The sequence below is a fragment of the Triticum dicoccoides genome, chromosome 7B (assembly GCF_002162155.2).
Source record: "Triticum dicoccoides isolate Atlit2015 ecotype Zavitan chromosome 7B, WEW_v2.0, whole genome shotgun sequence".
In the NCBI taxonomy this organism is placed as follows: Eukaryota; Viridiplantae; Streptophyta; class Magnoliopsida; order Poales; family Poaceae; genus Triticum; species Triticum dicoccoides.
The window spans coordinates 508,716,335-508,732,529 of record NC_041393.1 but is presented as its reverse complement, the minus strand read 5'-3'; the positions used below and the strand labels follow the sequence as shown (position 1 = coordinate 508,732,529).

At 46.9% G+C, this 16,195-nt stretch overlaps 1 protein-coding gene across 1 annotated transcript; it reads left to right on the top strand.

Annotated features, from left to right (window-relative positions):
* Nucleotides 1–9,317: 9,317 nt before the first annotated feature.
* Nucleotides 9,318–10,311, top strand: LOC119341268 (ethylene-responsive transcription factor ERF039-like). Its single transcript, XM_037613150.1, has one exon. It carries the CDS (start codon nucleotides 9,337–9,339, stop codon nucleotides 10,084–10,086), a length of 750 nt encoding a protein of 249 aa, XP_037469047.1. The 5' UTR covers nucleotides 9,318–9,336; the 3' UTR covers nucleotides 10,087–10,311.
* Nucleotides 10,312–16,195: the final 5,884 nt, after the last annotated feature.

The window sequence follows — 16,195 nt, the reverse complement described above, 5'->3', positions numbered from 1 at the left end:
ATCTCCTCATCATTTTCTTCCTCTAAAAATTTCTGAAATTTTTAGTGACACAAAATAAACTTGAACCAAACTCAACAAAATTAATAGCAACTACTCCTACAAGTGCTTAGAAGCTAAATCATGCATCAAAACTACTTTGGACCATATAAATTTAACATGCAAGCTCAAGAACAAGGTCACCACAACAACAAAAGTTTGCAATAAATAAAGCACTAGAACAAAAACTAATTGGACCATTGGAGGAGTCACATACCGAAGAACAATCCCTCAAAGCAGTTTTGTGAATGGAGCTTTGCACAAGGAGATCGAAAATGGCAGCAAAATGAGAAAGAACTCGGGTTTGAGCTACGGGATGATTTTTCTGGAGGAAGACAAAGTGGATGGGTGCTATAATAAGTGGAGGGGACCCACATGGGACCCACAAGATAGGGGGGGCGCCCAGGGGGCTAGGGCGCAGCCTCCACCCTTGTGTCCCACTGGTGAAGGGCCCTAGTGTGTTCTTAGTGCCAGAAATTCGCAAATATTCTAAAAAATTCATATTAAATTTTCATGCCATTTGGAGAACATTTATTTTTGGGACATTTTTTATTTCACGGATAATTCAGAAAACAGACACAAAATACTATTTTTGCTTTATTTAATGTAAATAACAGAAAGTAAAAGATAGCTACAGAAAGTTGTGCCTTCTAAATTCAGCCATCTCATGCTCATCAAAAGGAATCTGTTAACAAGGTTGATTAAATCTTATTAACAAATTTCTTTTGAATAACATGAAACCGGAGAATTTTCGAAGATCACTAGGTTATCTCAATGGGGATATGCATGTCCCCAACAATAAGAATATCATATTTCTTTTCGATAGTAGGAAGAGGGAATTCAAAACCTGCAATAGTAATAGTTGGAATTTTTCCAATAGAATTGATACTATGAACTTGAGGTTTTTTCTTCAGAAAGTGTACCGTGTGCTCATTACCATTAACATGAAAAGTGGCATTGCCCTTGTTGCAATCAATAACAGCCCCTACAGTATGCAAAAAGGGTCTACCCAGGATGATCGACATACTGTCGTCCTCGGGAATATCAAGAATAGCAAAGTCCGTTAAGATAGTAATGTTTGCAACCACAAAAGGCACATCCTCACAAATACCAATGGGTATAGAAGTTGATTTATCAGCCATTTCAAAAGAAATTTCAGTAGGTGTCAACTTATTCAATTCAAGTCTATGATATAAAGAGCAAGGCATAACACTAACACCGGCTCCAAGATCACATAAAGTAGGTTAACATAGTTTCTTTTAATGAAGCATGGAATAGTTGGTACCTCTGGATCTCCAAGTTTCTTTGGTATTCCACCCTTAAAAGTATAATCAGCAAGCATGGTGGAAATTTCAACTTCCGGTATCTTTCTTTTATTTGTAACAATATCTTTCATATACTTAGCATAAGGAGACATTTTAAGCATATCAGTCAAACACATACGCAAAAAGATAGGTCTAATCACTTCACAAAAGCTCTCAAAATCCTCATCATCCTTTTTCTTGGATGGCTTAGGAGGAAAGGGCATGGGTTTCTAAACCCATGGTTCTTTCTTTACCATGTTTTCTAGCAACAAAGCCTCTCTTATCATAACCTTCATTCTTTAATTGTGGGTTACTAAGATCAACAGCAGGTTCAATCTCTACATCATTATCATTACTAGGTGGAGCATCAACATGGACATCATCATTAACATTATCACTAGGTTCATGTTCATTGCCATATTGTGTCTCAGCATCATAAATAGAAATATCATTGGGATTCTCAGGTGTATCTATAACAGGTTCACTAGAAGCATGCAAAGTCCTATGGGTTTTCTTTTTCTTTGTATTACTAGGACTAGGTGCATCAGTATTAATTTTTTGTGAATCTTTCTCAACTCTCTTAGGATGGCCCTCAGGATACAAAGGTTCCTGGGTCATTTTACCACCTCTAGTCATAACCCTAATAGCATTATCATTATTCCTATTATTTAACTCATTAAGCAAATCATATTGTGCCTGAAGTACTTGTTCTACTTGAGTTGTAACCATGGAAGCATGTTTATTAATAAGCTTAAGATCATTTTTAAGTCTAGACATATAATCACTCAAGTAATCAAGCATGTGAGCATTACGTTTCAATTGTCTACTAACAAAGCATTGAAATTTTCTTGTTTAACAATAAAATTATCAAACTCATCCAAGCATTTACTAGCGGACTTATTATGAGGGATATCACCTTCATCAAATCTATAGAGAGAGTCTACATCTACTACCTGTGTCGGGTTATCAAGACCATGTATTTCTTCAATAAGCGGTAAATTCTTAACATCTTCAGCTTTAATACCTTTTTCTTTCATATATTTCTTTGCCTCTTGCATATCTTCAGGACTGAGAAATAGAATACCTCTTTTCTTCGGAGTTGGCTTAGGAGTTGGTTCATGAAGTGTCCAATCATTATCATTACTCAATATATTATTCAATAGCAATTCAGCTTGCTCAACAGTTTGTTCCTTGAAAACAAAACCAGCACAACTATCTAGGTGGTCCCTAGAAGCATCGGTTAGTCCATTATAAAAGATATCAAGTACTTCATTTTTCTTGAGAGGATGATCAGGCAAAGCATTAAGTAATTGGAGAAGCCTCCCCCAAGCTTGTGGGAGACTCTCTTCTTAAATTTGCACAAAGTTAAATATTTCCTGTAAGGCAGCTTGTTTCTTATGAGCAGGAAAATATTTTGCAGAGAAGTAGTAAATCATATCCTGGAGACTACGCACACAACCAGGAGCAAGAGAATTAAACAATATCTTAGCATCACCCTTTAACGAGAAAGGAAAGAATTTAAATATATAGTAATAGAGGATTTTTTTTCCTCATGAGCAAATAGGGTGGCTATATTATCCAATTTAGTAAGATGTGCCACAATAGTTTCAGATTCATAGCCATAAAAAGGATCAAGTTCAACCAAAGTAATAACTCAGGATCGACAGAGAATTCATAATCCTTATCAGTGACAAAGATAGGTGAAGTAGCAAACTTAGGATCATATTGTATTCTAGCATTCGAAGACTTTTATTTCAGCTTAGCTAACAGTTTCTTAAGATCATCTCTATCATTGCAAGCAAGAAAGTCTCTAGCAGTTTCCTCATCCATAATATAACCCTTAGGTACAATAGGCAATTCATAGCTAGGTGGAGAATCATAATCTTCAGTTTCAATAATATCATCAGTTTCAGTAATTTCAGTCTCTCTAACCCTAGCAAGTTGTTCATCAAGAAATTCACCTAGTGGCATAGTATTATCAAACAAAGAAGTAGTATCATCATAAGCATCATGCATATCAGAAGTGGCATCATGAATAACATGCGACATATCAGAATCAATAGGAGGTATAGGTGTCGCAAGTTTACTCAAAACAGAAGGTGAATCAAGTGCAGAGCTAGATGGCAGTTCCTTACCTCCCCTCGCAGTTGAGGGAAAAATCTTGGTTCTTTGATATTTCAGATTCCTCATAGTGATCAATAGATATAAATCCCAAGTGACTCAGAGAATAGAGCTATGCTCCCTGACAACAGCGCTAGAAAAAGGTATTGATAACCCACAAGTATAGAGGATCGCAACAGTTTTCGAGGGTAGAGTATTCAACCCAAATTTATTGATTCGACACAAGAGGAGCCAAAGAATATTCTCAAGTATTAGCAGTTGAGTTGTCAATTCAATCACACCTGAAAGACTTAATATCTGTAGCAAAATGTTTAGTAGCAAAGTAGTGTGGAAGTAACGGTAACGGCGGCAAAACTAATTGTAGCAGTTTTGTAGCAATCGTAACAGTGGCAACGGAAAAGTAACTTAGCAAAGATCAATATGAAACGAGATCGTAGGAAATGGATCAATGATGGATATTTATGTCGGATGGCATTCATCATGCAACAATTATAACATAGGGTGACACAGAACTAGCTCCAATTCTTCAATATAATGTAGGCATGTATTCCGAATATAGTCATACGTGCTTATGGAAAAGACCTTGCATGACATCTTTTGTCCTACTCTCCCGTGGCAGTGGGGTCCTATTGGAAACTAAGGGATATTAAGGCCTCCTTTTAATAGAGTACCAGACCAAAGCATTAACACTTAGTGAATACATGAACTCCTTAAACTATGATCATCACCGGGAAGTGTGCCGACTATTGTCACTCCGGGGTTGCCGGATCATAACACGTAGTAGGCGACTATAACTTGCAAGATAGGATCAGGAACACAAATATATTCATGAAAACATAATAGGTTCAGATCTGAAATCATGGCACTCGGGCCCTAGTGACAAGCATTAAGCATAGCAAAGTCATAGCAACATAGATCTTAGAACATATAGTGTATACTAGGGATCAAATCCTAACAAAACTAACTCGATTACATGGTAAATCTCATCCAACCCTTCACCGTCCAGCAATCCTATGATGGGATTACTCACACACGGGGGTGATGATCATGAATTTGGTTATGGAGGATGGTTGATGAGGACGATGGCGACGGTCCCCCCTCTCCGGAGCCCCGAACGGACTCCAGGTCTGCCCTCCCGAGGAAGAATAGGAGGTGGCGACGGCTCAGTATCGTAAAATGCGATGAATCCTTCTCTCCGAATTTTTGCTCGCCAAACATGAATATATGGAGTTGGAGTTGAGGTCGGTGGAGCTTCGTGGGACTCACAAGACAGAGGGCGTGCCCTTCACCCTTGTGGATAGGGTTTGGGTCCCCTCTGGTTGATTCTTTTGCAAATATTTCTTATTTATTACAAAAATAATCTCCGTGAAGTTTCAGGTCATTCCAAGAACTTTTATTTCTACACAAAAATAACACCATGGCAATTTTGCTGAAAACAACGTCAGTCCGGGTTAGTTCCATTCAAATCATGCAAATTAGAGTCCAAAACAAGGGAAAAAGAGTTTGGAAAAGTAGATACGTTGGAGACTTATCACCCGACAGCGGGTTGTCCCCTATCTCTGTTCACCAGAGGCTGGGTGGACGTCGCCCGCGCGTCCGTGGCCGTGGATGGCCATGCGTCAGCCATCCCGCGTGCTAACGTGTTGGATATAGCCACCCCCAAACCCCCAGCGAACCCTAGACCCTCACTTCCCCCCTCGCCTCGCTTCTCTCTAAATCGCAAGTGGCCGAGAGCGCCACCCCGAGCCGCACCACCGCGTCCAGGGCCTCCGGTGCCTTCATCTTCATTGCTGATGCCACCGGAGAGAAGCTGGGGAGCCGTCCTCGCATCGCGCGCATCTCCTTCCTCCGCCGCAGTCGTCATGCATCTCCGCCCTAATTCACTCCACTCCATGCTCGACTAGCCTCCCCGAGTATGCCCCCAAGCTCACTATGAGCTCCCGCTCCTCCTGGGCTCCCTCTCGCTCTCTCTCTCCCGTGTGTCGTAGCAAGTTTCCACCGAGCGTCGCTGCTAGCCGCCGCTCGGCCATCGTCGTTGTTGTCGCTCGGCCATCGCCGTAGCCTTGCTCCACACGCCCTCCTGGTCGTGTCTGTTCCCCCTGGCCTCTCCCGCCCAGCTCCCCTTCACCCGGCCGCGACCAACGCACTCCCACGCGTGCTCGTCCGCCCGCTGCCACTTGTGTGCACCCGCAGTGCTGACTACTGCCGCATCATTGTCGTTGCTGCTCTAGCCGTTGCTTTTGCTCTACTACTGCTACGCCGCTGCCGATGCTACCGCCCATGCACGCCGCTTCCCGCCACTGCGGCTGACTGGGGCCGTCGGTGCCTTGCGCATCCGTGCGCGTGCCCACCGCCCAGTCGTGGCTTGTGCCACTGACCTATGGTGTCGGGCCTTGTTTAATCAGGGCTAATTTAGTGTAGGTTAAGTTAATGGTTTATTTAGTCTAAATGTCCAACTGACACATGGGCCCCTCTGTAACATTAAAAGGTTAATTCAAAAAAAAAGCCAAGCCTATGACATGCGGGACCCCCTGTTACTATTCACTTGTCGACTGGGTCAACCGGGCCCACTGCCCCCACCCATAAGCCACTATGGCTAGATCACAGTGGGTACACATAGCATTTAGCTATTTAAATTTGAATTTCAAATAAATCCAATAATTCCATAAAATGCCTATAACTTTGAAAATCAATAGAAAATAAACAATAAGTCAGATGAAAACAATTTATATATGAAAAATCATTAGAAATACAACGAATCTGAATATGTCATTCACATACCAGCCACATGCCTCTACCATAACAAACATGAAACCTTCCCCTCCAGATCAATACTGGAGAAATTGCCTGGGGCCAGGAAAATATTCCCGGATATTTCCCCGCTCCGTCTAAAATACTTAGTAATGCATTAGAGCACCCCTATCTTAGCATACTGCCATGTCATACATCCTGTTGCATTTGTGTACTTTATATTTACTGTTTCCTCCCCCTCTTCTTCTCCGGTAAACCCCGAGACCGCTGCTGAAGCCCGTGTGATCGACTACATCGACGACGACCAGTCCTTCTCGACAGAGCTTCCAAGCAAGCAAAACCCCTTGATCATCCAGATATCACCCACTCTTTCTCTCTTGTTATTGCATTAGATTTTACTACTGCTCTATTCCGTTAGTTTCTATTCTGATGCATAGCCTGTTTTTGATAACCTTTGTTGATACTATATATGTTATCCTAAATGCTTAGTATAGGAATGTCAGTGTCCCATTAGTGGCCCTACACCCTTGTCCGTGTTTCCATGCTATTCAATCTGGGTTTTCCGAGATGATGGGTCATTGTACCGAGATGAGAACACCCCCAAAGGCCCTTACAATTGTACGACTCTACCGAGCCATATCAAGTGTGATCTACCAAGGGTGATTCGTTGTATTTCACTCTCGATGACGACTCTATAGTGTAGCACATCTAGTGGGTGATTCCTCGTAGTTCACTCTAGGTGATGACTCTGTCGTGAAGTATACCAAGGTAAACCAATCAAGGATGATTCCTCCAGCTTCACCTTGAAGGTATGGACCTGAACCCCGTCTGTTACAATGATAAAGATGAGTCGCCCCCAAGGGTACCCGTGAGAGATAATGTGGCCGAATGACAGGGTAGGTGGAGACCAACTAGGAGAGAGGTGGGCCTGGTTCCTGGTCGTGGTCCGCGAGTAACCTAGTCAGAGCGATGGCCCTGGTCGTCTCCGCGAGATGCTAATAATACACTAGTGGATTAGGGTATTTGGTATGAGTTGGTCGCTGGCCTTTTTGCACTAACCGTTGCGCGGGATAATGGTTATGGGACCCTCGTCATCGTACGATTTCTCTCGCAGTTGAGCGGCACACGCCCGGGTGGTCCATGTAAGCACATGCTTTGTATAAAGAGGTAGCCAGGACTGGTCCCAGCCGTCTTCGCAACGTGCAGGAGTGCTTTGGACGATAAGCCCATGACCCCTTCAAACTTAGGATGTAGACCGGCATGATCACCTCTCTGTAGAGCTTAGGTAGGACTACGGCGCGTTGATTGCCCGAGGCTGGGCATTACCAAGAAATGTGTGTCCGGCCAGAAGTAATTGAGCGTATCGGGTAATGTGGTGCACCTCTACAGGAAAGTGATCTATTGGAATAGCCGTGTCCATGGTAACATGATGCTTGGAGTTGTATCCTGATCTATTAGAATTAGAACCGGATACTATTGTGATACTTAATTATTTTAATACTCCGAGATCGCTTTCTCGCTGGCTAGTCGAGGAAGAATCTCAAAGCATTGTTGATATAAACATGTTACCATTATTATATGCTCCTCTCATCTACTGCTGCAAGATGATGGCCATAGAAGATGTAGTCTTCGATACGATGAGTTTCTCTCCTTTTATTCTAGCATTTCTACAATATAATCCAAAGATATAGCCCCATTCCTTTGACATCAATGCATACTTAGCATAGTTCTGATGTAAGTCTTGCGAGTACTTTGGATGAGTACTCACGGCTGCTTTGCTACCTCTTTTCTTCATGGAGCCCGGAGCCGGAGGATACCGAGTTTGGTTACTACATGGAGTTCGACTTCAAGGAGTAGTTCGAGGTCCAAGGCAGGAGGCATGCGCCTTTTCGATCTAGAGCCGTTGTTTGTCTTCACCTTCTTAAGGCACCCTTGTAATTGTCTGTACTCAGACGTAACTCTTGATGTAATTTCGGGTCTTGTGACCCTGGCTTGTAATTTATGAGATTTATATTTATCTTTTGTGTCGTAGAGTTGTGTTGTGATATTATACCGTGAGTCACTGATCTTGATCGTGCATGCTACATGGATGTTTAGTGCACGATTAATTTCGGGGGCGTCACATTGGCCACGGCCAACCCTCCGCACTGGGTAGGAGGAAGTGGAGCGGCTCCTCCGTGAGGGCCAGGCGGCGGGCGGGCACGACTGTTGTGGCCCCGTGCCCTTCCGCTGCTGGAAGGACCACTCCGATGACGACGACACGAAAGGTTACAGCGCTGCCGCTGGCTAGGCCGGCCATGCGTACGAGGTCACCGCCCGCTACAAGGTAGTGTAGTGTTTTTAGGGTTTTAGTTGAATAGACGACATATCGTCTGTTTTATGTAAATTATGTCCGAGCTTTAACAAATTTTGACGTGTTTGCTGTAATTTGTCTGCTATGCTTAAATTTGCTTTGAAATGAATGTGAACATGGTTGGATGGCCAGCTCCTGCATTCATGTCCGTGGACAAATATAGTGTCTCTTTTAAGGCACGGTGTTGGAGATGCCCTAATATCCTACCAGTCATTTCTACAACAGCTTCCCCGATGGCAGATGCTTCCATCGACCTACATGGATTGTCATGTCAAAAAGGAGAAAAGGTACCTGGATTGCCGAAAGCCATCCAATTCCACAACTCCAATTGTCATTGCATCGTCAAACTGAAAACCCTCATCACTGTGAAATTAATACGGTGGCAGCAAGTTAAAAACGCACTCATATCTGTCCACAAACAATACGTAACAATACGTAAATGTAAATTGCACAGCACGTACACATCACTAGCTTGATGTTCGTAAGCAATTTTATCCTGCTTTGCAACGGTCTCTTCAAAAATTTATCCGTTAAGAGGGCACAACTCAGACAAAGGTCGAGACTCGAGAGGTAGATCAATCTAGAAAAATGAACAGAGATCTGGAGAGATAGACAGAGGAGGAGCGTTGCTGACTGGACGGCCGCGACAGGGACGTCTGCTGGTGAGACGTCAGCATCATACCGCTCCCAACAGCCGCTACAAAACCCGCCCTGAGCTTCCCCGCTAGCTTCAAACACCCATCGTCGGGAGCGCGCGCACTTGCATTGGAAATGCCTGACTCTGAGCTGAACAGCCCGGCGTCGTCGTCCGCCTCGCCGCCGCCATCGCCAACCATGGCGAGAGGCGGAGTTATGGAGAAGAGAGGGAGGGATGCCGGAGGCAATGGCGCGGGCGGCCGGCACCCGGCGTACCGCGGCGTTCGGATGAGGGCGTGGGGGAAGTGGGTGTCCGAGATCAGGGAGCCGCGCAAGAAGTCGCGCATCTGGCTGGGCACCTTCCCGACGCCAGAGATGGCGGCGCGCGCGCACGACGCCGCCGCGCTCGTGGTGAAGGGCCCTACAGCCGTGCTCAATTTCCCGGAGCTGGCCTCGTCCCTGCCGCGCGCAGCCTCCGCCGCGCCCAACGACGTGCAGGCCGCGGCAGCCCGCGCCGCGGCCATGGAGCCTGCCCCTGTGGGCGCGAGCGTGAGCGCGGAGCCAATGCCGGCGGCTGCGACGTCGCCCCTGTGGCGCCGCGGAGAGATGTCGAGCCAGGTCGACGACGAGCTTGAGGAAATCATCGAGCTGCCATCCATCGATGAGGACATCGCGGCCGCCGTTGAGGTCGCGTTCGGGGGCACGTTCTGCGAAGACCCCGTCGCCGAGCCGTGGTACGAACCAACGTGGCTGGGTGAGCACGCGGGCATTGGCTCGCACGACGAGCTGGCCGTGTCCGCGCTCGGCCTGGAGCCATACCAGTTCTGGGGGCAGCCCGATGGCATCGCCGCGTCCGGGTTCGGTGCGCTCTTGTGGAACCTGTAATAATAGCAAATAATCCGTCACTCTCCCTCTTTTTTGACTTGTGAATATGGAATTTCTTTCTCACTTGTCAGCTTCTAATTTTCCGTCCTTTAATTTGACTATTTCTGGCTACCCATGACTGTGATCTGTAGGTGGTTGATACTGATGCACATTAATAATGATCGATGCCTCAGTACACGCCTGTAAGTAAGTCGTAGATACGTACATGTACATGCAATCATGCAATGCAATGCCAATATATGTACGTACCTGAATTGTCCGTAAAAATCTCTTTCTAGTTCTACATGTCGTACTCAGACACATACAGCTGTTCAAAAAAGAACATGTGAAACGATTGGAGGCTGAAAAGGTTTTGATGCCTCGGATTCTGATAGTTCTTGGCATTCGTTCTTGTCTGACAAATGCCTTTGACAAATATCTCGGTACGGCAGCCGGCAGGCATCATGTGCTTGCGAGAGAATAACGACGCACGTAGAGGAGTGTTCGCTTGTGTGATGTGTCTATAGTGCAGCACTACTTGGCATACTTTCAGCCATGAACGTGTGATATTTGCATGATTAAAAATCTATTATTTAGTTGCTTCTAGGTAGGTAACCACACGGCAAAAGAAACCAGGTGATACGATCGATAGAGTGCAAGTGGCTGGTTAGCAAGTACCAAGTAGGAGTACACGCCATAGCTATCTGCAGGGTGCATGCGATCAACCCCGCAAAAAAAAAAAAGGCCCATGCGGTCAGCTCAATATCAGCTGCAGTACGAACGCAATCTCCGGGGCCGGAAAGCCCGATGGGCCGCTTGTATGTATGTGCCGGTCATGTCACTCAAAGGCTCAAGTGGCGTTTTCAAGTGACATGACTCGCCAACGTTAATCTCACGGTAGGAAAGCCTCTAGAAGGTCAGGTGCTGATCATTGAGAAATTATTGGGTCTACATACGTCTGAGAAACCCTAAAAGAAACATACCGCTGAGAAAGAACAAATATGTTTGTATCCTTAGTCCTCACCACAATTATCTCTTTATTAACAATTTTTCATATTTTAAAACATTTTGAAACATTAATTTTTCATGTTTATAAATACGAGAATTGTGACTCCGATTGGCTACAGTATGTCTGTATTCTATATTTTTTAATTATGCACGCCACATTCATTATTTTTTGAACACATATATGTTACTAGTTAGCAGTTAAAATAGAAAAGAAAAGTACAAGCCACGCCTGATTTAAACATGTTAGTCTTCACCACATATCTACCACAACTAATCTAATGCAATGGATAGATACACTTTCTCTTAAAGTAGACACATTTTTTGTGGATGGTAAACAATCAATACTATTGATAACGAACTTATTTTAGGGCTGTACACAAATATTGGCTGATGAGTTATTGGACATGAGAATCTACGATGAGTTCTTATTTATTTATTTTGAGCCAAAGACTTCAACGAGCATGTTGGTCATTGATATGTTAAATAAATAGTGTTCTCTTTTCTAAAAGATGGATCAAATTATATATGCAAAGCAAAAAATTCAGTACAAGCATACATTTTGGCGAGGAAGATCGGAACATAACTGTACCTCAGTCTCTGACATTTTCTCGTGGACTTCTCACTGTTGCCTGAAATGGAAGACGTGCACATATGACGTCTATCCCCCGCCGGACAGTATTCGGCGAAATTTGCATATGAACATATATTTCTAAGAGCAATTCAGTTCAGGCCATGGGAACGTATTTGGAAGACTTCGCCCCTGAAAAATGGAAAAAAATTCCTATGGTTAGTGGCACATGACAGGTGTTGGACGTTCATTGGCTCCCGCGCCGTGGACTTTTCCGTCGAGAACTTTGCATGTTGTCTAATAAGGATCAAAAAACAACCAACCATTTACTAGTGTCCTGCGGCTCCTGCCCCTTAGCAAGGTAATTTTGGTACTCTATCCTTTATCAAGTTGGGTTGCAAATCCTTGCTCCCCAACAAGCTGAAACGGGATAAAGCGTGGCAAACAACTCCTTATCAACTAAAGTAGGGATTCAATCCCTGGGGTCTATAGGATCTGGAGATAGCGCTCGCGTCGCCTCCAGAGGGCGGCTCGGGCGCCCTAACCGCCGTCGCCTCGAGGCCCTCCCACCCCTCCTGCTTCCCCGCCGCCGTCGGAGGAGGCCGGCGAGCGAAGCTCGCCCGGCGCCCGGCGGACGGCGGGCCTTCCTCCTCTCCTCACGAGGGGATCCTCTGGCAGAAACATGATGGCGAACCTGGTCGCCCGGCGTGGAGGCGGAGTAGGCGTGATGGGGCGGCGGCCCGATTGGATTCCGGCAGCGGTTGTGCCTCCACGGCTGCGGGGGCAGCGTGGAGCCGGCCATGGCGGCTGGCGGCGGCGGATCTGGGGCCCCCACCCTAGAGCGGTTTCCCTCCAGATGGCGAGTCTCGCGGCCTCTGGGCATCGTGAAGGTGCCGGCGGCGGCGTGTGCTCAGCCTGGTGATGGCGGCGGCCGTGCTCAGGAGTTGGATTCCTTCGAACAGATCAGGGTGAAAACTTTCTTTTGGCTTCTACCAAGGCCGGCGGTGGCGGCGCTATCTGCATCGTTCCCTTCTTGAAGGCATCGCCGTGGAGAAGTTCAAGGCCACTCTCTGCTACCTTCGGGGGAAACCCTAGATCGGATGATCGAATGACAGCGGCGCTCTGGTGTCGTTCCCCCCTTGGGGGCGTCATTCTTGGAGGTACACACGTGTTCGAGAGACCAGAGGACGGATTCTTTGGTGGAGCGGTGCGTCATCTCACTCATTGATGGCGGCGGATCTCGACGGCATGGCGCTGTGGGGACTCGGCGTCCGATGCACGGAGATGAACTCACGCAGGAGGTGACGCGGTCTGGCGTCGTGGTGGCGTCGACGGCAGCTAGACCGGGCAAGGTAGATGCAGCCGTACAACTCTGAAGATGGATTGATGGCAGGTGGCTGCGGCGGCCTCATACTCAGCAGGCGTCCTGATTGAGGAGTGCGCCGGACCGGTGGGTGCCCCATACCCGGCAGGCGTCCTGGATGGGACCTCAGGTCTTAGATGTTAGGTTTGGCTGCGAAATCTATTTGGTATTAGGCCCAGACTATCACCATCCCTTCATCATTTGGATATATAGGAGTAGCGATAAATGTTGCTTAGACGGTGGCTTTAATCTTACTATTTTATTATTTTGTAAGGTCTTATGTGAATAATTAATAAAGTGACTGTATGCATCATCCAGATGTAGAGGCCGGGGGTCTTCCTCATTTTCTAAAAAAGATTCAATCCCTTGGTTGCGCCAAGTGCTTGGATTATTTGGATTCATCGTAATGCATGTGTGTTTGACAAGTGGCGCCAAGCATGGAAAGAGTGTTGAACACTTCCAGTGATGAGCGGCGTCTTTGGGAGATTGCAGGAGCACAGGGCCTCTCTTCCTTGACTGCCTGGCCTTGGAGCTTAGTTCTCTTCCTTGACTGGCTGATCCTTGGAGCTTAGTTGTTTGGTCCTAGTCTTGAAAGGTCAGTTTTTTAATGATAAACAGGCGCGAATGTAATCTAACAACAATAGTGTGGTATGCATACTTGCATAGCATGTGTGAGTAGTGTTGTATGGGCGCTCTTGTTCCTTTTTCTTCTTAATACAATGATACGCAGATCACTAACATGTTCGAGAATAAAATGGAAGAGCCATGGACCTGTGCTAGAAAGCACATGACAATTGAGCTAGTGGGCATGCTAAGGCCAACTCCACCGCGCGACCCTAAACGGACGTCCGTTTTGTCCGGATTCTGTCCGTTTGGGTAGGGCGATGGGGTCGTGTCCGGGCCTGTCCTGGGATGCGGTGGCCGTGCGCCCAGCGCGCGGCTGCATCCGTTTGCCCCATCCCGTCTGCCGGGGCCTAAATGCCCATATTTTCATATCAAAACAAGTTTGCACGTCTAAATATTAATCGTTTGAAAATTAAAATAATTTTACAACCCAATCGAAGTTGTCTCTAATAAAAATAGTTTTACAACCAAATCGAAATTGTCTTGAATGAACATAAAATGAACCAATACATCCATTGGTTGCCAATATGATCCCACACGTGCTCAACAAAGTCATTTTGAAGATCCAAATGAGTGTGCCAATCACACAGCTCACGATGGAACTGGACAAACTGATCAAACGTGGCCGGTTCTTGGTGCAGGGGCTCAACATTGTCACCTTGAAAATCAAATCTTTGGTCGAAGATATTGTCATCACGCTCGTCCTCGATGATCATGTTGTGCATGATCACATAAGCAGTCATCACCTCCCAAAGCTTCCTTTCATCCCATGACAGTGCAGGGTATCGAACGATACCCCATCGGGATTGAAGAGCGGGGTGTTCGCAAAGTAATCGGCATAGAGTAGGGCGTGGCATCTCTCCCTGTTGCGGTTCAGGTTGGGAGCACGGCCAGGGACTGACCCCCTGTACCGAGGAAGCTGCCGTTGATGGCCGTGAACCACCAGTGCAGCCACCACAAGATCTTCATCATCCGACGACGAATCGTCCAATGAACAAATGAAGTGGTGGAAGAAAAACTCATCACCACTGCCCATACCTTTGTAGGCAAAGTGTCGAACACCTTGCGGTCGTGGTGGCAAAGTGGCTGCGATGATCACCTCGATGCAGGTGTGGTTGGCGGCCGGCTACTGGCCGCTCTGGAACACTCGTCGGAAGCTGCCCTGGCCGCCGTGGTACGTCGCCTGCGGTCGTATCCCCTCTGCCGCCGGCTACGACAGCGATGGACAAACCTCCTCCGATCGACGGCCTAAACTACGGTGAAAGCGCGGGCGTGGTGGCGGCCATGTCGAGACGTGGTTGGCTATGGACGGCCGGGGCTGCGTGGAGAAGGCGGACGGAGAATAGCGGCGGCGCAGTCGGCGGGGCGGGGCGGGGGAGGGGGATGGAGGCGTTGGAATCGAATGGGACTACCTGTGTCCCCGACCGCGGGCCACGGGGGGACAAGGGCGTGCGGCGAGCCCGTTCGCGCGATGTCCGTTTCACCCCAAACTCGGCGCAAGTTTGGGCCAGAGATTGGTCGAAAATGGACGGATTCCGGACATTTGTCCGTTTGGGGCCGTGCGTTAGGCCGCGCTATTCGTCCGTTCTACCCCAAACGGACGCACCCGGACAAGATGGGGTTGTGCGGTGGAGATGGCCTAACCGCCGGTTTGGTTGGTTGATGTCCTTGTAGCTCAGTTACCAAGGAAAAAATTAACAGAGATAATTAAATTCTTGTAAAAAAATATTTTAGTTTTTTTATATCCTACCAGCATATACATATATCCATTTAAAAAATTAAGATCAAAGTTACACCTTTCAAAGTGTATCCAAGTCTAAAGCATAATTGACTTTGCAATTAAGAGGATAAATGGGAGGGAAAGTCTACCCATATATAAAAATAAATACTAATTAGCATTTTGTAATAATTAGCATTTTGTAATACTAAAAGTAGCGCCCTTGCATTTTGCGAGGGCGAGACTTTTTCCTACCCTAGCCACCGCCACCACCAAGGCGACTAGGGAGGCGATCTCTTTCCTCTGATCTTCACCGGCCGGGGCGCTGGCCCCCTCTCCCTTCGGCTGCTCCGGCGGCAGGAGGGAGGGGGGACCCCGTTCCTCCGCTCTGTAGTTAGGTTTTGGATTTGTAGGTCGTGGTGCGTCGTTGAGGTGGTGGAAGCGGCGCCCGGACGAATAAATCTGCCTCAACTCCACTCCCACACCGGCGGTGCCCTTCATGGCGGCGTCTCGGAGTTGATAGCATCGTGTCTCTGGCAATCCCACAGATCGGCAGCGTTAGGGTTCATGGATGGTGTTGGTGAGGCGGCGGTGGCGACTCCATCAGGTGTGTCTCTCCTTTTGCTCTGTCCCCGTTGCTGTGGCGTTGTCTCCGTCATCATGGTGGAGCACGGAGGTTTTGTCGTTCAGGAGTACGCGCAGGCGGTTGTCTATGCAAGTGACAACTGGAAGATGGAGTTTCTTGTGATGGGTCTGTGGTCGAAGGCTGCAGTTCTGATTTCCTCCTCCGACGTAGTCGTCATGCGGGGGTGTTAGTTCTGAAGTTCGATGGCGTGTCCGGGGACATGTT